We start from the raw sequence: 27,639 nt of genomic DNA, 5'->3' as shown, positions 1-27,639 counted from the left end.
ACTCTCAACAGAGTATTTGTATTAGGATAGCAGGTGGGTTTCTTAAAACACCACCACCACCAAAAATAACTGTACAGTATTGCTACCCTAAACCAGGCCAAACTTCTGGAATCAAAATCTCTATTGGGATGGATAGCTCAACAGTTGATATACAAGTGTTCCTGAAGTTCAGAACCCAGGTTCTACAGATGAATCTGGCAGAGTTTTAATGGATTGGGGGAGAAGATGCCAGAGATAAGAAAGTGATTTATACGCTCTTCATCAGATCTATGAAATATGAAGGTGTCTTTCTTAGTCTGTTTGTGCTGTTACAAAAGAACACCGACACTAATAATTTATAAAGAACAGAGCTTATTCTCTCACTTTTTTGGCTGAGAAGTTCAAGATCAAGGGACCAACATCTGATGTGGATTTTCTGGCTGTTTCCTCACATGGTGAAAGGTGGAAGGGCAAGAGAGAACAAACCCATACTCAGAAACCCCTTTTATGTATCATAAATCCATTTATGAGGAGGAAACCCTCATGACCTAAACAATTCCCCAAAGTCCCCATTTCAGACACTGCTGCATTGAGGATTAAATTTCCAGTGCATAAACTTTAAAAGGGACACATTCAAACCATATCAGCAGGTTTTTTCCTCTCTGTGCTAATGACATATGTAAAGTCATTAGCATACATAAGGAAGACTGTCTTAAGATGCAGTGTTGTAACTAAAGGTCAGAGTCAAAGTCAAAGGACTACTTATTGTATGATTCCAACTATGTGACCATCTGGAAAAGGCAACTATGGAAAGAAAGATCAGTAGAAAGAAGATCAGTGATGTCTAGGGCTTAGCAGAGAGGAGGGATGAATATTCAATGCACAGAAAAATTTCAGGGCAGGAAAAATATTCTGTATGATACTACAGTGGTAAATAGGTGTCATTATACATTTGTCAAAACTCATAGAATATGTGACCCCAAGAATGAACCCCAATGTAAACTATACCTCTGGTTGGTAATTGATTATAACAAAATGTACCACTCTAGTGGGGGTTGTTAGTGGGAGAAGTTATGTTTGTGAGATGGCAGTGGGCATAGGGGAATTTCTGTACTTTGTGTTCAAACTAAAACTGCTCTAAAAATAAAGACTATTTTTCTTTTAAAGAGTCAGATTATCTAAATTGGAATCTTAGCTCTACAAATTGACAGCTCTATAACCTTGGGCAAATTATTTGACCTCTCTGTGGTACCATTTTTGTCTATAAAATGGACTAAAAAAAAATCCTAACATGTAAATACTTGTAAAATAGTTAACACTTGCTGAAATCTTATGTTCTAGAAAGGGGTGGCTACTATAATTATTATTATTAACTCCAGGAGATCAAACATTAATGTACTATTTCTTAATGTATTCTCTCTGAATTATTTGTATATATGAAGCTATTAAATTAGTTTGCCTTAATGAAGCCAGGGATACATCTGCAGGGTGTTTTGCTGAGATATTACAGAAGATTAGAGATAAAAACATATAGAACATTCATGATATCAGGGCTGGACTTTCTGAGAAAGGACAATGCACAGAACATTCTGGTAATTCAGCAGGGTCAGAGCTGAGATTGTAGGCAGAAATTGCCCAAAAGGAGAGGGAAATTCTTTAGGTACAGAGGTCAGTGATAAGAGAAAAAGGTGTCAGGAGAGAATAGGGGAAAATGAGATACCAGAAGTCAATTCCACTGTGCCAGCAACTTTCCTTAAGAATAACCTTTTGCATTATCTGTATCTATTTGACTCTGTTTTATGTGATTTGTGAGTTAAAATTTGACTTCTGAACTGTTTGTGCCTAGGAGTGTCCAAGCACGTTGGAGATGCCCTAAAAGCCCATTCTTCTAAGTCATTGAGGAAAATCTGGACTGTTGGAATCCCTCCTTGGGGTGTCATTGAGAACCAGAGAGATCTCATTGGAAAAGATGTAAGTAGACAATCCTTTCAAAGCAAAAGGAAATGAATGCAAATTCAAATTGCCCATGTAACACTGCAGCTAGGTGTCTGATAGACCCCTCAAATGTAGTAAATATATCCCCAGCCAATTCCTGCCTTCCTCCTACATCCCTCATCCTATTTTATTCTTTTACTTTTTTATACTTTAGTATTAGGATTGAATCCAGGGGTGCTCTACCACTGAGTTACACCCCCAGTCCTTTTTATTTCATTTTTTGAGACACATTCTCCTTCAATTGCTCAGGCTGGCCTTGATCTTGTGATCCTCCTGCCCCAGCTTCCCAAATGGCTGGGATTATAGGCATGTACCCCCAATTCAGCCTTCATCCTGTTTTAGAAAATGACAATTCCATCTTTGCAGTTGTTCAATCCAAAAACCCCAGATGAATTCCAGAATGAGCTCTTTGTCTCATGCCTCAGACCTGATCCATCAGTAAACTACTTGAGCTCCACTTTTGAAATATGCTGAAAAACCTGACCTCTTTTCATTATCTTCATTGTTAGTGACCAGGTCTAAGTGACCTTATGATGCTAAATGATTGTAATAGCCTTCCTTCTTCTTATCGTTTTCTCCTATTACAGTCTAGTCTCAACACGGTAGCCAGAATGTTACTTGTAAAATAGAAATCAAATCATGCTATTTCTCTTTGTAAAACTCCTCAATGGTTCCTGTCCTTCAAATAGCCAATATATTTGGAATGGTTTGCATGTAGTAAATCAAGACAGATTCTTAATTTGGCTCTTGCTAGTTCTTTTCTCTTATTTCATATTACTCTTTGCTTCATTCATTCTTACGTATTGATTCTTTGATACTATCTATGTGTTTATATTAGGAGGGAATGGATGTGTCTATTTATAAAGCTTTTTTTTAGTAAGATTATTGGTATTAGAAAGGATATAAAGAAGAAAGATAACTACTGTTAATATTTTGGTGTGTTATGATTCCAGAATTTTTCTCTGAATATGCCTATCTATGTTTTTAAAAATTGCCTTTAAAAAGTAACAAAAGAAACTCACTGCTATGCTTTTTTAAAATTTAACTATTTAGCATAGTTATTTCTCTATGTCAATCAATGTAGTCATGTTTATGGTATATTTTAACACTTATTTTGGAAATTTTCAAATGCATTAAATAATAGAGATATTAGAAGAGTGAAGTCTTGTGTACTCTTTCTCAGCTGCAATAGTTATCAACTCACTCCCAATTTTGTCTCCTCTATGTCCTTATCTATTGCCAACCAACCCACTCTGTTATTTTTTTTTTCCTTTCTTGGTAATGGGAACTGAACTTAGGGGCACTTGACCACTGAGCCACATCCCTAGTCCTGTTTTTTTTTTTTTTTTTTTTTTTTTTTTTAAATATATTTTATTTAGAGACCAGGTCTCACTGAGTTGCTTAGCACCTTGCTTTTGCTGAGGCTGGCTTTGAACTCATGATCTTCCTGCCTCGGCCTCCCAAGTTGCTGGGATTACAGGTATGTGCCACAACCTCTGGCTCAGTAGGCATTTTTTTTAAGTTGTAGAAGGACCCAATACCTTTATTTTATTTATTTATTTTTATGGTGCTTAGGATTGAACATGGTGCTTAGGTCTTGCACATGTGAGGCGAGCGCTCTACTGCTGAGCCACAACTCCAGCCCTCAGTAGGCATTTTTAAAGTGTATGAACGGGGCTGGGGATGTGGCTCAAGTGGTAGCGCGCTCACCTGGCATGCGTGCGGCCCGGGTTTGATTCTCAGCACCTCGTACAAACAAAGATGTTGTGTCCGCCGATAACTAAAAAATAAATAAAAAATAAATCTCTCCTCTCTCACTCTGTCTTTAAAAAAATACTCAAATGAATTAAAATATGTTTTAAATAAAATAAAGTGTATGAACAATTTAAAAATTACAATGCTGTTATCATGACTAAAAAGAATAATTCCTGAGTGTCATTAACTATTCTATTTTGTCAAGTTTTTCATTGCCTCATAGTTAATTGTTTGATTTCATCATTCAAAAATGTTCTATACATAGTGATCAGTTAATAGGTCTCTTGCTTCACATTTTTTGTCTTTCCTTTTTTTGGTACTGGAGATTGAGACCAACCCAGAGATGCTCTACCACTGAGCTACATCTCCACATCCCCCTTCCAATTTTTTTTTTTTTATTTTGAGAGTCTCACTAAGTTGCCCAGGCTGGCCTTGGACTTGGGATCCTCCTGCCTCAGCCTGCTGAATCATTGGGATTATAGGTGTGTGCCACCATGCCTGGTTTGATTCACTTTTCCCCATTCTTGTAATTCATCTCCTTTTTTCCCCCCTTCAGTTTGTTTGTTGAAGAACTTGGGACATTTGTCCTGAAGAGTTTCTCACAGTTTGGATTTTCCAGATTTAACCTTTTGTAGCAGACTTAACATGTTTCCTTGTTTCTTGTCTTCCTTGTAAATTGGTAGTTTAGTCAAGAATAATGGTCAGACTTGGATTCTTTTTGTTCAGGTTTATGTTATGGGAGGTGTGCCCTTCTTCTGTAACCTTTGATCACCTGTCTTTTCTTGGTTTTAGCAATCATCACCTAGATTCATTATTTCAATAAGGTTGCAAATGCTGATATTTAATTATAGCATTCTCCTTTCAATTATTTGCTTTGCTATTCTTTGAAGAAAATAGTTTCTCATCAAGCACTTGTCTTACCTTGTACAGTTGGATAGGAAAGGCAGAAAAAAAGTCTGATACTTTATTTTCCAGTTTTCAAAATAATGGGATGATTATTTACCATCCTCCAAAGGTGAAACTTACTTTTTCTTTAAATTCATGAATTTAAACCTATATATTTCACTGTGCTAGTCATTATTGTTAGAATTTTTTTTCTTCATTGTACTAGGGATTCAACCCTGGGGTGCTCAACCATTGAACTATACCCCCATACATTTTATTTTGAAACAGGGTCTTGCTGAGTTGCCCCACTTGGCTTCAAACTTGTGATCCTCCTGCTTTGGCTTCCTGAGTTGTTGGGATTATAAACATATGCTGTCACCATGCCTGGCTATATAATATTTTTTATCATACTTAAATTGCTCCATTTTGTCTAGTAGAGGCTTTTAGTCTCTTGTTGAGTCCCTTTGCTCAATTCTTTCATCTCATAACTTCCTTGATTTTTTAAGATGAAAAAATATTCTGGGCTTACTGTGTATAATTTTTGTTCCCTAGAGATACTGCTGTTTGCTTTCAGTGGGGCATAGTGTTAGGGGACCACAATTTGGGGCCACAGGTGCCTTTGATAGTGTTCTACCGTTTTATAGTTAATTATTCCTGTATGATTGCCCTTTCTTTCTCACTTTTATAGACATTATTAATATTGTGTGAGATATACAAATCTTTGGTACTGTCTTGCTTGTTTCCTTAGAAATTGTTCTCAAAGAGCAGGACTTGGTCCAGTTGCTGTGTATATTTAAAAACATGAAAGGTTGTCTTACACGAAACTGGTAAAGAAAGAGTGATTATTCACAATGTACCAAGGGGGTATGTGAGTGCCTGAGTGCCCAAGTGCCCTGTTCCTTGGCCAATTAGGAATCTTCTGTGTTTAAGACTTTTTTTTTTTTTGCCATTCTTATAGGTATAAAGTCATATTCAACTGTTCTTATTTACATTTATCTGGTTGCTAGTGAGGTTCAGTGTCTCTTCACATAGTTTTTTATTTATAGCCTAGTAATACTTTTGTCATGTATACTACATTTCTCTCAAATTTTATTTTATATTATTTATGAGATTTTTCCATAAATATAAGATATATAGTAATTCTGCCAGTCATTTTCCTTTTGGTTTCTGGTCATATTTCACAATTATAAAGGTGATTTTTTTAATTAAATTTGTTGTTTCTTTTTAGTTTTAAATGACAGTAGAATCCATTTTGATATAATTAGAGCCTAATGTTAGCAAAATTCATAGTGCTTTTTACATCCATTATTTCTTTGAAGGCTCATGGCAATCCTCCAAAGTAGGGATATCCTTGCTCCTATACATGAGGAAAATAAGCCTGAGAAAGGAAGCAGGAGTAACCCAGGGTTAAGGTCAGCAGGAACTTAAACTTGGTCTTTCTGATTAAATACCATGTCCATACATCTAAAAGCAAATAAGAATTGGAGCTGCTTAAAGGGGTGTTCATAAATGTTAAAAAGACCTTAAGGTTTTTTTTTTTTTTTTTTTTTTTTTTTTTGTGTGTGTGTGTGTGTGTGTTTTTTTTTTTCTTTTTGTACCAGGGGTTCAACCCATAGATGCTTAGACACTGAACCACATCCCCAGCATGTTTCATTTTCATTGCTGAGGCTGGCTTTGAACTTTCGTACCTCCTGCCTCAGCCTGCCCAGCTCCTAGGATTACAGGCGTGTGTCACCACAACCAGCTGACCTTGATATTTTTTTTATCAAATAAAATGACAATTGGCTGGTTGATTGTTAACCTCTCACTTCATTTGGAATACTAGAAAAAATCAGCAGCACAATATTATTCTGTAGTAGATCTACTAAGAGACAGCGTGTTTTGTATAGTGGTGCCAATTCTTGAACTGTTTTTTCATGGTCTGAAACAAGGTGAGTATGGAAGTGGAAAATAAATATTTAGAACCTTTTTAGCAATGCAACTGTGCTGAGGTATCTTAAGTGTTTGGTGGGTGTGCTGACTATGGTGTATGTGTGTGTTTGAACTTGTGTTATGAGGCTCACATACAATGGGCAGCATAGTAGTTGTGCATAATAAGAGCACATTGGTATTTTATTGGCCCATAAGAAAGGGTAAATTTAAAAATTTGATCCCTCTCCACAGAGAGTTTGAGAAGCACTATGCCAAGTAGCAGGTAATAGTTTTTAAACTTGACAGCTGTTCTGTTAGTGCATAGAGCAGCTGAACCTGGGGAAGTTGAGCTCTGACCCTCTCTTGTCCTTGCTGTCCTTCAGGTGGTGTGCAGATACCAGACTCTGGGTAACCCCCTCAGCAAGCTCACCACACTCAACTGCATGCACGCGCACTTCATCCTGTCCGATGATGGGACTGTGGGCAAGTATGGAAATGAACTGAAGCTCAGGAGGAACCTGGAGAAGCACCTCTCTCTGCAGAAGATACACAGTCGTGAGTTGTGTCAGGGCTCAGCTGACAGGTCTGCCTGGGGGCCTGCTGATGAGCCCAGTCCAAGCCAGCTCCTGCCTCCGAGCAGCCAGAGAGACAGAAAGGGGGGTGTAAGATGGTGCAGAATTATGGGTGATAGTGAGAAAGAGGATCACAAGTTAGGGGGACAGTATAGGCAGGAGAAGTTTCATAGAACAATGGAGACACTAGCAAGGCCTCCAAGAGTCCATAGAGTTGGGCAGTTGGAGTTTGGGAAGAGAGAGGGTTTCCACAGGGAAGACGATAAGGAGACAAGCCTGAGAGGAGCAGGGGTCAAGGAAGACTATGTTTCATGTGTGTGTGTGCGAGGGGAGTAGAGCTCAGGCATGGATGTGGTTCAGACCTGACAGGGCTTTTAGAAAGTAGGGCGTGGAAGGTGTCGGGTTTGTGTTGTGCTAACAGTGGTGCTTCAGATGGCCATTTTGGGTTGCTGTGTTCAAGGAGCCCAGAGCTTGTGCAGGGCAGCCGTAGCTCAGTGGCTGACACTTCTCTAGCATGCATGAGACCCTGGGTATGATTCATTTTGATGGCATCTGTGGAGTGGGAGTCTTTGGGCAGTGAGGAGGGCTTCTTTATAGAGAGGAGGAGAGCTGGATGCTGGCTGGAGAGCTGGAAACTTTTTTGGCCCATCAGGAGCAGCAGAAGGTGGCCTTTGCTTCTTGTGATGAATTAAATCTTCCACACAATATTTCAACCTTCTGGGACAGGCCAGGGAGTGAGAAGGCTCTCCAGGAGGCTTCAATTCTGTTCAACCTTTGAGTGTTGGCTGAAAATACTGAAGGTCCTTTTAGTTTTTTGCCTTGATACCCTGAGACAGTAGGAAGCAGTGAGGTTAGACAAGTCACAGCTGTATTCCACTGCCTGTGACCTTGGGGGATGGAGTTCATGTGGTGAAACTGCTTTTTTATTATGAATTGGAAGGACCCTTTTACCTCTAACTGTTGTTGCAAGAATTAATTGAGAAAAGGTATGTTAGATGTGCTTAGAATAGTGTTGGGTGCATAGTATCACCTCAATAAATGTTTGTTTCTTTCCTTGTCTTCCCTTGGTACAGTGGTCATCTTGTGGTTGTGGGGTCAGGAGGGGAGGGGAGGGGCCATGGAAATCGCTACCAGTCACTTATGGCTAGGGTGAATGAAGGTCTTGAGTCTCATTTAGGTCAGGAAAAGGGGAGGATTGGGTGTGTGGTCCTCTGTGGGACAGAGGTGGCTAGGGGAATAGAAGACCAACGGAGCACAGGGAAAGAGGAAAGGTTGGAGAATGGCCCTGAAGAAGAAGGGAAAGATCTGTTAAGTCTCCAAAAGGCTAGTTATTTGAAGTATCCCGTGGCTTCTGTTGACCTGCGCTCACTACCTGAATTGCTCAGGTTCTGTGCAGCACAGTAATGTATGCTTCATGAGGGTCTTTGTCTTTCTGGTGCCCTACTGATTTTCCATTTTTTCCCTCCAGTATTGGGAATTGAATCCAGGGGCCCTTAATTACTAAACCATATATCCAGTTCTTTTTCATTTTGAGACAGGATATTACTAAGTTGTCCGGGCTGCTATGGAACTTGGGATCCTCCAGCCTCAACCTTCTGAGTGGTCAGAGGTGTTTACCTCTATGCCCAGCTGATTTTCTATTTTTGTGTGAATGCAGTCAACCCCAAGCTGAAGCAAGTGATGTTTGTACTTTCAAAGACTTTGAAACTTAGGACAAGCTGGGTGCAGTGGTTCGTGCCCATAATCCCAGTGACTCAGGAGGCCAGCTTCAGTAATTTAGCAAGGCCCTAAACAACTTAGCGAGACTATGTCTCAAAAAGTAAAAAGGGCTGAAGATGTGGCTCTGTGGTAAAGCATCCCTGAGTTAAATCCCCACTACAACAAAACAAAACAAAACTATAACAAAAAAAAAAACCTTTAGTCATACCTGGAGGGCTTCTCTGACTGTGGAGAAAGAATGTGGGGTCCATCGTAGTGGATTGGTAACATCCTTATTCTAAGGAGAACTCATATGAAAATAGCAAAACCAATAATCACTCCCCATACAGAGCAACATTTTTAAAATGAAAATTGGGATGATAAGATATCTATGCTTGTTTTGTAGTCTCTTCCTTCCCCCTAAACATGGATGCATTTTCATGTTAATAAGCATGCTAGTACATTTCTAATGACTATGCAATATTCTATTGTATGAGATATAAGAGATTCTCTTAGAAATTTTTTTTCTGTCACAAGATTAATGGAATATTTTTCTAAGTTTTCTTTCTTGCCTTTGTGCTTCGATAAAACATTTTCCACATTTAATTTAGTTTAGATAAGATGATATGATTGGAAGACCCTATGTCTACTGGTTGATAGATCCTAGATTTGCTTTTTGTGATATGGAGACAATAATAAGGAGGTGGAATTGGCAGGTATGCTGTTGCCTGCTAATTTTTCTTCCTTTGAAAAGTAAAAGTAAAAGTATTGATTTAATAGTAAAAATCAGTCAGGTGTTGGTGGCACACACCTGTAATCCCAGTAACTCAGGAGGCTGGGGCAGACAGATTACAAGTTTGAAGCTAGCCTGGGCAACTTAGTGAGATCCTGTATCAACAAAACAAAACAAAACAAACAAACAAACAACAAAAAAAGTAGAGCACCCCTGGGTTTAATCTTTAGTATTGCCATTGCATAATAAATAAAATTAATATATCAATCTGGAGTGCATTTCAGTGTTAAAGTGTTTTCTAAGCATGTGCAAAGACTTGTATTCAATGACAACGCCACAAAAAAGTAATATATCCATGAGTGTATGGTATTAAAATGTAATAAGAAATCTGTAAGATGAACAGATTTATCCAAACCCTCCCCTACCTTCTCCACTGCTAATAGTTTGATGTATGTCCTTCTAGATTTTTCTAGTCATTTATATAACATGCTAAAGATATAGGCATATGCATGTAAAATATATAGGCAATTATAAGGTTTTGAAAATAAAAATTGGATATATTATTTATTTCATTCTATATGTATATTTTTCACTTAATGTCTTTTTTAAAGGAGTGACTTGGTTGCCCCTTATTTTTTTCTTCCTTGTTGTAAAATAATTAATGCTGCCAGGAAGAATTAAAACTGTTAAAAAACAGAATATATTGAAATATAAACATCTTTGAGGGTTGCCCAGTTCATCTTGTTTAAATAATGATAACTCAAATAATGACTATTAAAAATTTATTGAGCTGGGTCCCATGCTTTAATCCCAGTGACTTGGGAGTCTGAGGCAGGAGGATCACAAGTTCAAGGCCAGCCTCAGGAATTTATCAAAACCCTGTCAATAAATAAATAGGACTAGGGATCTAGCTCAATGGTAGGATGTCGCTGGGTTCATTTCCGAGTACTGCAAGAAAAGGAAAAAAAAGATTTAAAAAATTGATCATATTTATAGAGGAGTGATGGATACATTTGAATCCATCATATAGTTCTGTTTACTTTTCGATGTTTGGGATTTCCCAAAATGAAAAGTTTAACTTTCTTGAAGACAATGTCTTTCTTTCTTTTTTTAAATCACTGAAAGACTTGAGTTAACTTTTGTCCTGGCAAAAACTTAAGGAGGCCCTCACCATATTTTATGCTACATTTTATTTGAAGTTCAAATTTATGGCTTGACTTCATCTAAGCAAACTGGGTAAATTAAGAGACAGGGGCAGGTGCAAGCAATGAGGATATGTGGTAGTGGAAAGACTTGTGCCTAGAAACCAAAGGGGCTGACTCTCGGAGAGGGATGTTTTGTCGCAGTCTGATGATGGTTTGTGATCTGAAACAGGCTCACGACAAGGCGTGCCTGTGGTGCAGCTGGTGGTGGAAGGAGGTCCTAACGTCATTCTCATGGTGTGGGAGACTGTCAAGGACAAAGACCCAGTGGTGGTGTGTGAAGGTACAGGCAGAGCTGCCGACCTCCTGGCCTTTACCCACAAACACTTAGCAGATGAAGGGTAAGTCCTCAACTCTTCTTTTTAAAATGACAGTAACCTACTTACTTTTCCATTTTAGATCTTTAAGCCATACATGATGTGGGCCGGATATCCTTGGAGTACAGAGGGTGACACTGGAAATCATTTTTGTTCATTAGTCCCTAAGTGCCTCCCCAACAATGAAGGCTGTATTTTCTTAGCTGAGGAATGGCTTTCCTTTATTAGGGAATCTTGAGCCTTGTTTGAATTTCCAGAAAAGGCATTTCCATGGAAAGCAATGTAGAGATGTCCCTGCAATTGGCCCTTATATTTGAGAGAGCTCTGCGGGGAGGGAAGGAACCAGTATTAGCCACAGATCTCCTTCAAACTCATTTGCCATTAGAAAAAATAGTGTGAATAGGGAAAAATTAACATGCCAGCATTTACATAACACATGTTGTGTTTACCGCAGGCTTTCTGTTCCCTTTTTAAATGAGAAAGTTTTTCTCCATGCCATTCCTATGGGCAGCATGAATCTTCTTTGAAAGCAGGTTTATGCTGTATAAATACAGTGCCTAAAAATAAAATGCCAACTCTGTTAACCTATTTGGTAAATGTATTTCATGCTTATGTTCTTCTATTAGCTCTCGGGGATCGCTTTCCTTCTGATTTCTCTTCCCATTCAGACTTCAGCCACTTATTTCTACCCTGTACCCCTCTCTGTCTTTTCATACCTCTCCTTTTCCTAAAGTCACCTGGATGAGTGGTTCTTAAAGTTTTTAGCATTTCTCATCCTTTTACTCATGTTCCAGTTCAGCCTTCTGCTAGATCCCTCCTTGCATTTTCTTCCTGCTCAATTGCTCTCTGGCAGAACTATCCATAGAAACCTTTTCAGCGGGGCGGGCAGTTGGGTTTTCTTGAATTGAAGTTTCTGGCTTGGTGCCTTCTCTGGGTTACATCCAGTCCCGACCATTTATTTCTCTTTCAGGATGCTGCGTCCTCAGGTGAAAGAGGAAATCATCTGCATGATTCAGAACACTTTCAACTTTAGTCTGAAACAGTCCAAGCACCTTTTTCACATTTTAATGGAGTGTATGATGCACAGGGATTTTGTGAGTATGAGTTGATGATTCAAACTGACTTCAAAGAATGACAGTTTGCAGACATTGCATTGTTTAATTTTTTCAGTTTTGTCCATATTGAACTTGAGTAGATCTAACTCAACAGAAATCAACCTTTCATTGAGTCAACTTAGCTTTTTCATGCTTCACCCTCACCTCTACCCCAATCCTTCATGATTCAAATTTCAGACTCTACCTGGGAGAAGGTCCCTAGGATAGGTCCCTGGATAGAATAAACTGTATTACAGAAACATCATAAAACTTGGTGAAAGTTACACATAAATGTTTTCAGAGAGTAAAGGAATAGCTTCCTGTCTTCAGTGAACTCAAGTCTGCTGAGTTCAGACGACAGCATCACAAACTGTCCTGGAGGAGGTTGTTGGGATTGCACTGGACAACAGGAAATGTGAAAATACACACTGGAATAGAAAACAGAGTCCATAGGCTATGGGCGTGGCCATGTGCACACTTTGGAAAATTATTTAGTGTGTCAGGGACTGGGATCAAAATTTTTATCAATTTGAATGATATAAGGCTGAAAATTAGCCTGACCTGGTGTACGCCTGTAATCCCAGTGGCTCTGAAGGCTGAGGCAGGAGAATCTCAAGTTCAAAGCCAGCTTCAGCAAAAATGAGGTACTAAGCAATTCAGTGAGACCCAGTCTATAAATGAAATACAAAATAGTACTGTGGATGTGACTCAGTGGTTGGATGTCCCTGAGTTCAATCCCGAATACTCTTCCCCCAAAATAAATATAATAAATAAAGCTGAAAATTACAGCACATATGCAGATATGTCACGATTCAAAGTGAACTTTCCAGAATTGGAAGAATTTTGGTGATATTATAGTACCTAGCCTCAAAAAACTGTTGAATAGAACTAGACTACAGAAATTGTGGTAAAACATGTAATAGTGACCTAATAACAATCGGGTTTATAATTAGCATTGTGCTTTTGAATATATTTTTCTCCTGAAATAGCCCCATGAGTGAGTTCAGTGTAACAGAGGTACTGTACTTCAATTTCAAAAATGAAGCTGAAAGTCAAAGAATCTAAGTGATTTGCACAGCCTTGCAGTTAAAAAATGTTAGAACTGAAACTTGAGGTCCAAGGTGAAATCTTGTTCTTAGTCTACTACACTTTTTATTTCCACAATAATCAGTAAATTAAGAAAAGGACGGGTTAAAGAGGATGCCATTGTGCTTGCCCCTTCCTGTCATCAACGAGTGAAATGAACAGTGTAATGACTGGGAGAGTAGGGAAGGCACCTAAAGAGTTTGCACATTATAGCAACTGGGTTATCAGCTCCTGTGCCATTGAAGGTTGATTTTATTCATGTACATTGTGAAGGGAATGAATGTGTGAAGCTGTAGGAACATGATATTTATATCTTATAGGAACTGTTTTAGCTCTTCATCCCTGAGACAAAATGCCTCATGAAATCAACTTAAAAAAGAAGGGATTTATTTTGGCCCATGGCTTTAGAGATTTCAGTTCATGGTTAGCTGACCCCATTCATCCTGGGCCTGTGGTGAGGCAGAATATGGCAGAAGGTCCTGGCAGAGCCAAGCTTGTCAGTCTTGGCTCTTTTTTGTTAATCCAGTTTCCTCTGCTATATGGAACATAGTTTCATCTGGAAAGGCTAAAATATATTCATTAGTTTTTATTTGTCTTTAAAAAAAAAAAAAGACATTCACAACCCAGAACACTCTGGGAACTTTGACATTGTGAACAATGTCCATGCTACTGTTCATTGTACTTGGTCACTAAGTCCATTGTAAAATTGCCTTGCTTGTTTCAGGACAAATGTTTGAGGATTCATTTCTCATTAAAAAACAAAAGTCTTGGTTTCTAAGTTTAAGTGAGCAGAGGATCCATTTGGTATCCCTTCAAAAGGAAGATTGATCTTATTTTCAGTAGAAATAAACATTGAGGTTCTTTTTCTTCTTCTTCTTCTTTTTTTTTTTTGTAGATGAACATGGCAAATTAATATAATATTGTTTTTCATACATGTTTCTTCTAATACACATGGAGTTTATAAAGTTTCTTCTTATTCCAAGCGCCTACAATTTTTTCTTATTCTATTTAAAAATATTTATCATTTCTATAAGTAAAAAAAATTAAATTACATTTTGAAATTACAAAATGAGGAATGATTTCTTCAATTCATTAGCTTAAATGTGAATTCTATGAATATTGATTGAGAGCATGTCTTTGGTAGTTTCTGAATAAATGGCTTTTTAATTTTTCAATTGTTATAGATAACCATATTTGATGCTGATTCTGAAGAACAGCAAGACCTTGACTTAGCAATCCTAACAGCTTTGTTCAAGGGTGAGTGACTGAAGAGATTTGTAATTGTTCCTCACTTCCTGTTCTCACATTCCAGGGCACCTTGTGCTTGTTGCCTGGATATTTTGAATAGAATATATGATTGTTCCTTTCTTTTACCACAGGCACAAATTTATCAACATTAGAACAATTAAATCTAGCAATGACCTGGGACAGAATGGACATTGCCAAGAAACATATCCTAATTTACGGACAACATTGGAAGGTATGATGAAAACGGTGTTGTTTGGAAAAATATATCTTGCATGTTTTGTTAGGGAGAGGCAGAGAAAAAAATTAAAGGAGAAATAGATAGGTTTGGGAGGGGTATAGGAAGAGCATCTTGATGTCTGGGCACCCAGGAATGGCTAGGACATTTCTGTCAATACTTTGCCTCCCTGAAAATAACTTTTCCCTAACTCTTTAGTTAATTTAAGCTGGAAAAGAAAGTTGGAAGAAAGACAGAATGGAAGGATTTTTATTTTATTTTTTGAATGGGTGGATTTTTGTTATTTAAAACTTAAAAAATATTTCTATTTCCATGAATATGTAATAAATACTCACAGTAGAAATTAGTGGAAATAGGAAAAAATGATTACCTGTAATGGTAATGATGATCACTATTAACAGTTCATTAAATAATAAAGTTGTTGGGCAGGGCCTGTGGCTCAGTGATAATGCACTTGCCTGGCATGTGTGAGCCACTGTGTTCGATTCTCAGCACTGCATATAAATAAACTAAAGATCTATCAACAACCATATATATATATATATATATATATATATATATATATATATATATATATATATATATAATAAAGTTGTGACTATATCTTGGGTAAATTATATTTGAGTCAAATGATACATGCACATTGTTTAAAACATCAAATGGTATTAAAGGGCTTTTAAAAATGTAATTCCCTTCCAGAAGGAGTCTACTACTTTTGACATTTTTGGACTGTTCAGTTCTGACATTTACAAATTTTAATATTTCTCTCTCTCTCTCTCTCTCTCTCTTGTGGTACTGGGGATTGAAACCAGGGATACTGTACTACTGCACTACAGTTTCAGGACAGGATCACCGAATTGCCCTTGGTGGCCTAGAACTTGTCATCCTCCTGCCTCAATCTCCTGAGTTCCTGGGTTTACAAATGTGTGGCGTGCCACTGTGCCTGGCTAAATCTCCCCATTTCTAAATAAAGTTGTATGGCTATCTTCTGATTCATCAATTTTAGAAGACTCTCAACATCTGCCTTTTGGGGGCCTCATGGCTGCAATGTGGGCAGATTGCCTCTATTCCTGGTGCTTGGCTGTACTCCTAGAATCTACCTCCATCATGCTGGGAATCTTTTTCTCTCACTCCTCTGGAAGAGTGCCTGTTTTCTGTTCATGAGGACTTCCTCTTTGTTGATTTATTCCTTTATTTTGATGGCATGCATGCTTGGGTAACTTCTAAGAAGGGACTATGAGAAATAAATATTTTGAGGATCTATATGTTTTTCTATATTTTAATCTACACTTAAGTAAGTTTTTCTACAGAATTTTGTGCACTCAGCATTGCTGTTGAGAAATAGAAATTTGTTTTCAGATCCTTTATGGCCATTTTCCCCTCCTGCTGTAAGTTTAAAAAACCTTTTTCCAGTGTTCTGAGATTTCACAATGATATGTGTTACTAAGAGTCTGTATATCCATTATATATTATTGGCACATGATATCAGCTTGGCATGGATGTTTTCTTTCCTTTCCATTCCATTCTGTTTGTTTTTTGCATTCTCTTTGTGGATTCCTATATTCTGAATGTTGAACCTATGGATTGCTGTTCTAATCTTCTTATCTTTTTCCTCCTATGTTCCTTATCTTTTCTTTAGTAGATTTCTTCAACTTTAAGTTTTCTATGAAGCTTTTCTCTTCTGAGAGCATATAGTTAATCTAGTAATTTCCCAGAGCAAATATGTTCTCTGATAGTATTCTCCTACCCTTTGTCCTCATTGGCATCCATTATATGTCTTATTTTATCTCTTTGAGACTATTAATGATAGCTTTTTGTAGGTTTCTCCATGCATTATCTGATTTCTCATTGTTGATATTTTCTTATCTGTTGGCTTTGGTCTTTCTGTGGAAGGGTGGAGGATGGAAAGCTCATTAGCAACTCTGAGCCTCTAGTTGGAGCTTTCCTGTAGATGTGAGCTTCACAGTAGGTGATGTGCCATTTGTTGTCGGACTCCCTCAGATGTCAGCAGATTCATGTGTTTTCTCTTGCATCGGTGTTATTAACCAGAAGAGGATCTTTTGATCCCCTGCCTGGAAGTCCAATGGGGAAGACGATAGGGAAGGGCCCAAGGCATTTATTTCATCTTGGTGCTGCTGGAATTCAGTGGCATAGATCTTATTTGGTTCTTGACATTTCCCAATTGAATTATTTGGCTTTCTGGAAACTGCTAAGTCAATTACCACTTGACTAACTGCTTTCCAACTTCCAAAATGTAGCACTGTTGTCTCCACTTTGGCCCTCCTTGTGCTTGTGAATTTCTTTCTTTCTTTAAAAAAAATTCTTTTGCTGTCGTCTTAATGGTGGGACAAATTTAGAGAAGTATGTTTAACTTGCCGTTTATACTCAGAAACCAGGTAAAGCTTAAATGGAAACATTATGTTACCAACAATTAAAAAAATTTTTTTTAAACCCCAAACCAAAAAATCCTTTGGTTTTTATTAAAATTGCATTAAGCCTGCACATCATTTTGGGAAGTTCTGAAATCTTTATCATAGTCAGTTTTCCCATGAAATATTTCTTGATTTAGTCAAGATGCCTTCACTTAGATCCTGCACATTCTTGGTAAGGCTGTATTTTGTAATTACTGGGTGTGTATGGCTTAAGTGCAAATATGTAACATTCCTTAGTTCATTCTACATTAACTGTCTTTTAATTTGTACCTTATGAAGCCTGGCACACTAGAACAAGCAATGTTAGATGCCTTGGTGATGGATCGGGTGGATTTTGTGAAGCTTTTGATAGAAAATGGAGTGAACCTCCATCGCTTTCTTACGATCCCCCGACTGGAAGAGCTCTACAATACGGTGAGTATAGAGCTTCATCAGCCATCCGATTGAAGGTTTATTTACTAATTAGCTTAGAATTTACCTATCTCTTTGAATGTTCAGGTACACAGTTTATAAAGATACAGGCTTTTCAACCGAAGGAGAAACCTTCTCACCAATTCTGGTTTATTCTACTAAGACATAGATAAAGACTAAAATGTGAATAAGAACAAATTGCCTTTTATTGAGTTACTTGAAGTATCTTAACCCAAGGCCACTGTTAAAATGCTGTTACTGCAACTTCCCAATGCAAATCCTTTGTTGAAACTAGTCTGGCTTATTCATTGTGAAAACACCAGTTGCTGAAGCAGTGGAAATATCTTTCCTCGATCTTTGAATATTATTCCCTCTTCAATGTCCTACTCAAGCCCTGTCTTCTTGATTATGCCAGTTAGTTCACAGCAGTCTGTTCCTAGGGTATGGATTAGTGATAACTCTATTTGAGCACCCACATATCCATTTTTTAGTGTAATTACTTACTGCTTTCTATTTTTATAAATATGCCACTGAATCCCTTAGAAACCTGGTTGATCATAATAAGGTTTCAATAAATATCCAATGTTAAAATGTACTTGTGTCTTAGGATTTGTAATAGTATGAACATTTATATATAATAAAGAATAGTTACAAATTACTTAAAATGTATTTCTGCCTTTTATCACATAAAGCTAAAGCTGACATCCTTAATGTATAGATAGATAGATAGATAGATATCTTGTTTTGAAAATCTTTTCATCCAAAGACAAAAGAAAAAGAAAAATATTTCATCTAAATACATCTTCTCTAGGGAGAGTTCTTCCTTAAAACCAACCAGCGTAAGTTTCATTACTAAAAATGTTGAACGAAATTTTCCATGTTGTGCATTATTTACACACTTGGAAATAAAGGGTCCCCCCCCCCCATTTTACCACGATTAAAGGAAATGATTCTTTCTATTATTCTTTATCACAGAAACAAGGACCAACTAATATGCTGTTGCATCATCTTGTCCAAGATGTAAAACAGGTAACCTAATTACAAAGATGTGGAAATATCTTTATATATTGCCTTAGCTTTGTGATTAGAGGAGTAGCCATATTTTGCTTCTTTTGATTTTCTAGTGAATTATCTACCCTTTTACATATATATGGTTCTAGGCAATTTTTTCTCATCAAACCACACTCCTACATTTTTTTCCTTTAATTTACTTTATGTTTTTAGTTTGGATCTACCAAGTAAGTGACATTAGCTAATAAAGAACAAAATGTGAGATATATACACAATGAAGTATTCCTCAGTCATAAGGAAGAATGAAATCATGATATTTGCTGGTAAATGAATAGAAATGGAGAACATCATGCTAAGTGAAATAAGCCAGACTCAAAAAGCCAAAGGTTGAATGTTTTCTCTGGAAACTATTCCAAAATAAGGAGAGGGGAATCAAGGGTGGAAGATTCCATCAAAAAGGAAGGAAGATGTGGGCTAGATGAAGGGGACTAAGTGGGAGGGAGAAGAGATGGGATAAGGGAAGAACAGAAAAACGAATCTGACCTAACTTTCCTATGTGTACACACATGAATACACACCACTGAATCTTACCATCATAAATATCCACAGACACTAACCAACAAGAAAAAAAAAAGACTTAAAGTAAATAGCAGAAAGATCAGTGGAATAGAGGGAAGGGAACAGGGAGAGGAAGAAAGGAAGGGAAAGAGAAAATACTGGGGACTGAATCAGAGCAAATCATATATCATGCTTTTTTAATTATGTCAAAATGAATCCTAATGTTATGTATAACCAGAAAGAAACAATAAAATATGTGAAAAAAGAAATTGCAAGAAAGAAGCAGACAAAAGCATGAAACAGAGACATGTAACACTTCCAATCAGAACTTCAGCTCTACATGACAGGGCAGTGGTGCCCATGGTGACAACTTCCAGCAGAAAGAGTCTGTGGTTCTCTTGTCTTTATTGGAGGACTAACGTGATTTCGTTGCTGTTGTTGATACTGTTTTGAATATTTGTGACAGCTCGGGGACTCTGGCACATTTTTTCTGGGTCTAACCACTGTTCTAGGGAGTCTGGAGGGACCCCACTGCTCAACACCCTTGTTCAGATTTTGCTCCTGGTCTTCTCATGGAACTTTGAGTTACATCAGACCCAGGAATTGGGACTTCCTTTTTTCCCCCGGTCTTGTCACTCTGGGTTAAAATCGACTGAGGCACATTTTAAAACTTCCCTCCTTTCTTTGAAGCCTAGTATCTCATAGGATGGAATGATAGAGTGTGGAATTTCTGCTTATGTTGACTTGGAAGGAGAACCAGAGCGAAAGAAATTTACTTGGCAAATTTGTAATAAGCAAAAGTGTCTTTGCTGAGGTGGATTTTATTTATATTGATTTATGCTTTGTCAAGATAGTTTCTTAAATTATTTCTTTAAACTCTATCAGTAATTTGAAGAAAAAGGCATAAAATAGGTTAAAGATGCTCTTATTAATTTATTTAATCATTGTATTTATTGGGGATTGGATCCAGGGGTGCTTTACCATTGATCCACAAACCCAGTACTTTTTATTTTTTCCTTTGAGACAGGGACTTACTGGGTTTCCCACACTGACTTTGAACTTATGGTCCTCTTGTCTCAGCCTCCCGAGTCCCTAGAATTATAGGTGTGCACTACCATGCCCAGCAAATTTATGCTTTTAATTAGCAGCAAGTAGGAATGTTATTTATTTATTTATTTATTTTTCTACCAGGGATTGAACCCAGGGGTGCTTGAACCTTGAGCCACATCCCCATCCCTTTCTATTTTTTTTTTTTTTCGAGACAGAGTCTTACTAAGTTGCTGAGGCTGGCTTTGAACTTTCAGTTCTCCTGTCTCAGCCTCCTGAGCCACTGGGATTGTAGGCATGTGCCACCACACTTGGTTACCAGGAATGTTATTTTTTGATGTTCTTTGAAAAAAAATAAATTATAAATGTGAAAAAAAGAAAAGTATATATGGATATACATACTCCATCTCTCTCTCTCTCTCTCTCTCTCTCTCTCTCTCTCTCTCTTTTTCTCTCTCTCTCACACACACACATACACACAAAAAACTAATTTCTTGTTCATAGCTTTGTGAATGTTATTCATAATTTGTCCATTTTAGAGACCTTGTTTAACACTCCACCTTAAAAAATTTACTATGAATGGCAGTTTAGACGTCAGCAGCTATACAATTTGAGGTGTAGGGGGTCAAAATAATTTTCACTTAGAATAAGAGCCATGTACTTGGAAATTTGCTGTTCAATCCTGCTGTCAGCTATAAAATTTCTCTTGGCACAGTCTCATGTTTTGAGATATCATTTGACTCTGTAATTCTGTGTTCCTTCTTTATGTTTGTTCTACTTCCCTCCACATTCTTGTTTTACATATGATGTGTTCAACACTCTGCAAGGTGTAACAGCCATTTCAACAGAAGCTGAAAAGTTAACCCAATATAAACCGGGCATGGAGGTGCATGCCTGTAATCCCAGCTGAAGCAGGAAGATCACAAATTCAAGACCAGCCTCAGCAATTTAGCTAGACCCTAAGCAACTTAGCAAGATCCTGTCTCAAAATAAAAAATACAAAGGGCTGAGGATGTTGCTCAGTGGTTAAGTATCGCTGAATTCAGTCCTTGGTACCATAAGAAAAAAAAAGTTAACCCAATGTGAATTTTGGATTGCCTACATTTACTATATACTTCATGATTTTACTTTTGTTGTTGTAGTTATATATATATATGTAATACAAAACAATCTATAGATTCTCTATAATACTAGATTTAATTGTATCTTATTCAAATATATGTGTGCCATGTCCACACAAACCACATTTATTCATTCTTCTGTTAATGGAGGTTTTGGATTTTATATTTTTCCTAGTTTCACTGGTTTTGCTATGAGCATTCAGGTACAAATAAATGTTTGAGTATCTGTTTTTCATTAATATGTGTTTATAGCTAAGAGTGGAAACGGTAGGTCATATGATAAGTTTATGATTAACTTTTTAGAAACCATCAAATTATTTTGTATGCTTACTGTACCATTTACTTTTTTATCAAAAATGTGTGGGTGTCCAACTTTTCTACATAATTACCAAGAATTTATTTTCCTATTTAAAAAAATGTAACCATCAAAAAAACCCAACAAATATATGTGTGCATATGTTTGCATTCATGATAGGGAGAGGGAAAGAGAAGATAGATGTAGGCGTACATTTGCTGTCTATGAAACTAAAAAGACATTAAGGCTAAGATTTTTTTCTCCTGAATAAGGAGATTCTATCAATAGCTGGCAATATAAATCAATTAGTTTGTAAAGAGGATTAAAGTATACCTCATTGAAATTAACTTGGTTATTGTCTGATAGCACGGCCAAAGAGGCAGAGAAAGAGAACTGAAAGTCACAACTCCTTGCGTGCTTTTGTTGCAGCACACCCTTCTTTCAGGCTACAGAATAACTCTGATTGACATCGGATTGGTGATAGAATACCTCATTGGTGGAGCATATCGCAGCAGCTACACTAGGAAAAGTTTCAGAGCCCTCTACAACAACCTCTACAGGAAACACAAGGTAATATAATTAACAAGTGCCCCTAATGAAATTAAGAATAATTAGAAATTATAGGTTTAGAAAAATGGTTTGTTATGTTCAGATGTCAATAGCTTCTAACATGGACGTTCTATTTGTGAACCTTTTTTTACCTGCTATATGTAAATACTGTGCTTTGTGCTGGCATGCTGCGATGGGATGAACATAAAGATCAGGAGTTTAGAAACTTCTAGATGATATAGATTTATGAAGAACTAGCCATAATACAAAACAGAACATAAGTGATATATTGAGGGGTGGGGTTGTGTCTCAGTGGTAGAGCACTCACTCACCTAGCACATGTAAGGCCCTGGGTTCGATCCCCAGCACCATATAAAAATAAATGAATAAAATAAAGGTATTGTGTCTAACTACAAGTAAAAAAATAAATATTTTTACAAAATAAGTGCTACATTGAGATAGAAGTAATGTGATGAAATGGGACTGGCTAGAGAGAGAAATGGCCAGTTCTTTTCTCTTTGTTTTCTTTCGAAAATATAGAAGTTAAAAGCTTAATAGGATTAGATCTATAAACTCTTTAGCCCACAGCCAGATGATGACAACCTTGGGATAAACACAGGGATTTTATTGGAAAATGCAAACAGAAATTTTTTAAAAATAGAAACAAACATTTTATTTTCTATCATATTTTTGAAAATCTAAGAATAAAAATTTAGAATTGTTATTTAGTAGATTAGCACAAAAAAGTTGCTTGTGTTTTGGAATTTCCATTGTAGACTGTACAGTAGGAGCCGAACTCCTCTGAGAAGATAAGAGCAGAAGAGGGAGTTTGGGGTATTTATGTTGACAGGAGTAGGAGCAGCGAGGGCCTCAGCACTCAGACACCAGGGTATGTTTTTTGCAGTGACAAGGAGACCTTTGTCACTGGAGAATAAGTGCCAGAGGCACAAGAGATGAGATTTGAAAGGTGGTTGGGATCAGATCATATAAAGAACCTGGACTATTCAGCCACTTTGGCCCTTTATAAAAAGTAATTAGAAGTGGAAACTGAAATTGGCTTTAGAACTTGGAAAAAACAGAACAATGCAAAACCGATAGAACCCGAAAACTTACCCGGAAAATTCTCTGTTAATATTTCAGAGGCATAGGGATGTATTTAGGAGGTACCAGCTATTTCATTAAGAAAAAAATAATATATATATATATATATGTGTGTGTGTGTGTGTGTGTGTGTGTGTGTATGTGTGTGTATATATATGTGTATATATATATATATATATATATATATATATATATATATATATATATACATATATAATGTTATACCAAATATCTCTCTCTATATATATTGCTGAGTTTACTAGTGGCAGATATGAGGACTGATTGTAGCCTGTAGTTTTTTTTTTATGTGTGTATACATATATATGTGTGTGTGTGTGTGTGTGTATGTATATATATACATATATATATATATAATTTTTTTAGAGACACAGTAATGTATTTAAGAAAGTAGAGACACATTCAAGGGAGAATGTGGACTTTCTTAAGAGTGAGAAACATGGGGAATGGAGATAAAGCAAAGAGTATACATTCAGGGGAGAATGTGGGCTATCTCAAGAGCCAGAAGTAGCCTGTATTTTTATGTCAATTCTTTTAAATATACTTCTTTGTGTTTTTGTTTCTTATTGATGAACACTTGATGCTGATAACAATGACTTATGTTCTTATTGGGCCCAGTCACTGAAACTCTAGATTTAAATATAAATCTAGAATAAAACTCTAGATTTATATTTAAATATTTATATTTAAATATAAATCTAGAGTTTATAGATCTAATCCTATTAAGCTTTTAACTTCTATATTTTCGAAAGAAAACAAAGAGAAAACTATATAACATCTGGAGAAATTTCATAATTTTCTAACTTCACTTATTCTTGGAGCCGTTTGTGAATGGGAACTTTTTCTTATCAGAACTATAAATCTTTATTGCCTATTCTGAACTTGTTCCAATGATAGAATATCCATTGATTCCATGGAATTTCCACATAGAGAAGGAATGCAAATATACAGTAGGGAGCAGAAGTGTGTGTTCTCTAAGATGTTAGAAAGTAGCAGTGTGCTTAATAAGAGGAAGATTATGAGAAGCTCTTGAGTAATTAGACTCCAGGGAGATGAAATGCTCATGATGGATGAGAGGCATAACCATTAGATATTTGGTAGAACATTATATTTATTTTTATATAAAAATATAAATATATATATTTATATTTATTTATTATATATTTTCATTATTGTCTATGAAAAAAATATTGTTACCACTATGACTTTCTTTTTTTCTGTTTTCTTTTCTTAAAAAAAAACAAAATAACTATATATGCCAGAGAACGACCAGCTTTGCTCAAAGCTTCTCCCAGCACCCTCTTCACCAGCGATGTTCTTTGTCAAATAGAAACAGAAACGAGTCTGCAGAAAACACTTCACATTCCCAGTTCTTCAGAACTGCCCAGCCTTATAAATTCAAGGTATCACTCATTTGTTTTTAGAATGGACAATAAATTATTCTCTCAGACTGAGATTGTTTCTTCATGGAATGTTGGAGAAAGCAAGGTGCAAATAGAGGAACCATTTACAAGCGCCTTAAACAGATGGCACAAGTCAAAAAGCATAACACAGCTGTCCTCTGACAATCAGGAGCAAAGACCTAGGATATAGCACTGGCAACCCAGTGATTGTCTGGGCTTGCACTTTGGTTTCTCTTTCTTTCTCCTAGCTTTGCCATACCCAGACGGTGACTCAGGCTGGCAGTCTATGCTATAGTATTAAAAATTTATAATCGTTGCCCAACACTACATCCTTGTCTTTCCTGAACCAAGGTTAAGCTGTATGAGAACTGCTTCCTTCTCCTTCAGTGCTCTCAAAAATGCCTTTTTGTGTATTCCTTTTTCCGTTCTGAGGTTTTTTTGAGATTAATTTAGCCTGTCATTATGGTATAATGATAATTGCATGTGTGTGTGTGTGTGTGTGCCTGCACATACACAACAACCTTAATATTTCCCTTTGCTTCTTACTTCCTTAATCCCATTTTCTTCTGGAGATAAATGATTTTGCTTAAGCATTTCCATAGAAATATTTGCCATGTTGGATGAAAGAGATTTGCTTTCCAAGGCTCCTGGGATGAACATATATTTGATTACCCTTGGCCATCATTAATGAATACAGATGGAAAGAGAGAAAATAGATTAGAATTCTTTTGCTATGATCCCTCAAATTGCAAAGAATAATTACTGAGTCGTTATTATATTTCCAAGTATTATGCTGGCTACTAGGTTAAGTTTGGGAAGCAAGTGGGTCAGAAAAGATATGAAGATGACTCAGAAATAGTTCCATTTTTCTCCAGGTTATACGGTAGTACAGTACGAGAGACAATGAAATAAAGACATATGAAGTGACATCTGAGATGAGCTAAGAGTGACCTCACCAGGAGGAGAATACTATTTAATTATTATCCCTAGAGAAATATAATTAGAATAAGGGAAAGAAAACTTAAAAACCAGTCTGTTTTGATGCATGTTTGGAATACTAGTTACATCCATTTAAGGGGAAAATTATAAATCTATTTGATAAAGTGAGGTTAGAGATCTTTAAAATAATTTCCATATTTCCAATATATTATTTCAACACACTTCCTTGAGAAATCAAAAGTTGTCATATAGTTACTGGGTATATCCCAAAGTAGTTGTGCCATGTGAATTTAAAGTATCTCAGCTTAGGTACTCTGGATACCTTAAATACAACAAGAATACATCACTGTAGAATGTTTAATTTTTTCTTGCTGGTTATTAAGTCCTATCAATATTTCCATGTCTTTTTTTAAGTGATTTAAAAAATACCTCTAAGATACTTGCTGTGTTATATTAGATAAAACCTCATCCTAGTATTTGGAAATGTAATCCTATTTTGCTTTCCAACAGGAAAAGTCTGGAGTCTCTCATAAATCAAGGAAGAAGTCAAAAGAAAGACAAGACATTACAGATGACCCTGAGTCCACTGGCTTTATTTATCCATACAATGACCTGCTTGTTTGGGCTGTGCTCATGAAAAGACAGAAGATGGCCATGTTCTTCTGGCAGCATGGAGAGGAAGCCACAGTTAAGGCAGTGATTGCTTGCATTCTCTACCGAGCAATGGCCCACGAAGCTAAAGACAGCAACATGGTGGACGACGCCTCGGAAGAGTTGAAAGATTACTCAAAGTAGGAGTTATCTCTTCACTTCATACTAAACACGGACAGTTCTTAGAATGGTTAGACACTTTTATCTCCCTCACCTTAGAACTTGTAAGACAAGTAGATTTATTACCATGTCAGTTAGTCAGGATTCTCCAGAGAGACAGAACCAACAGGTTACGTAGGTAGATACATGAGAGGGGATTTGTGTTGTGTGATTATGGTGGCTGAGAAGTCCCATAACAGATTATCCATAGACTGGAGACGTGTGGATGCTAATAGCATGGCTCAGTCCAATTTCAAAGACTTCGGAACCAGAGAAACCACTGGTAGTACTCTCAGTTCCAGGCTGAAAGCCTGGGAAACTGGGGAGGGTGCCCTGGTATAAGTCCTGGGTCCCAAAGGCTGGAGGGCCTGGACTTCTGTTGTACAAGGCAGGAGGAAAAAAGCTTGCCCCAGGCCTCAGGGAAATAGACCCATTTGCTTTCTGTATTTGTTCTCCCCAGCAGATTGGGCGGTGCCCACCAGTACTGAGGATAGATGTCCCTGGTCCATTTCAGACTTACAGACATACCCCAAATAATGCTTTATCAGTTTTCTAGGTATTCCTTAACCCAGTCATGTTGATACCCAACATTAACCATCACATGGTACATTTCATGGACTCTCCTGTTAAAAGGTCTGTAGGGATTTTAAGGACCTTTGTGGGATATACAAAAGAGAAGAGGACTTCAGGTCAGAAAAGCTGGGTCCTAAGTCCAGCTGTATACTAACTGGACAGGTCACTTGACCATATTTCTCGGCTTTAGCTTCCCATCTATAGTTAATGATTTTGAAATGAATGATGTTGAAAATTTTTCCCAAATCTCAAACTCTTTGACATTAAGTGAAATTAAGACTTGTTTGTAACCTTAAGTATCTCTCTTGTTGGGAAAATGAATAAATGTATTGTGTTTAAGAACCAGAGAGTAATGGCAGAAGACAGAAAAGTTGGGAATGTTTTTGATGTTTTGATTACTAAAGTATTGTGGTATTAAGAGGGGAAGCCTAGAGATAATGGAAACTCATTTACAATTGTGATTTAAAATTCCAGAGAATGGCAGTTTTTTCCAAAGGAAACATCCTCCTGGAAAATCTTCTGACAATGTCTGTAGGTCTAGCTTTTTATTTAAGTCATCTAGGTATCTGGTAAAAATAAAAAAGAAGGGCTGGGGATGTGGCTCAAGTGGTAGCGGGCTCGCCTGGCGTGCGCAAGGCGCTGAGTTCGATCCTCAGCACCA

At 37.0% G+C, this 27,639-nt stretch overlaps 1 protein-coding gene across 1 annotated transcript in view; it reads left to right on the top strand.

Annotated features, from left to right (window-relative positions):
• Positions 1–27,639, top strand: part of Trpm6 (transient receptor potential cation channel subfamily M member 6) — a 112,001-nt gene that overhangs the window by 12,933 nt on the left and 71,429 nt on the right. The window contains 11 exon segments of the mRNA XM_076841511.2: positions 1,826–1,950; positions 6,909–7,080; positions 10,903–11,071; positions 12,018–12,141; positions 14,412–14,484; positions 14,607–14,707; positions 17,422–17,556; positions 18,529–18,582; positions 22,015–22,155; positions 24,549–24,656; positions 26,106–26,386. Of these exon segments, the coding sequence (XP_076697626.2) occupies positions 1,826–1,950; positions 6,909–7,080; positions 10,903–11,071; positions 12,018–12,141; positions 14,412–14,484; positions 14,607–14,707; positions 17,422–17,556; positions 18,529–18,582; positions 22,015–22,155; positions 24,549–24,656; positions 26,106–26,386 (1,483 nt within the window).

Source organism: Callospermophilus lateralis, chromosome 2 (assembly GCF_048772815.1).
Source record: "Callospermophilus lateralis isolate mCalLat2 chromosome 2, mCalLat2.hap1, whole genome shotgun sequence".
NCBI classification, from domain to species: Eukaryota; Metazoa; Chordata; class Mammalia; order Rodentia; family Sciuridae; genus Callospermophilus; species Callospermophilus lateralis.
The sequence above is the reverse complement of the archived record's forward strand: the minus strand, read 5'-3'. Positions and strand labels throughout refer to the sequence as shown.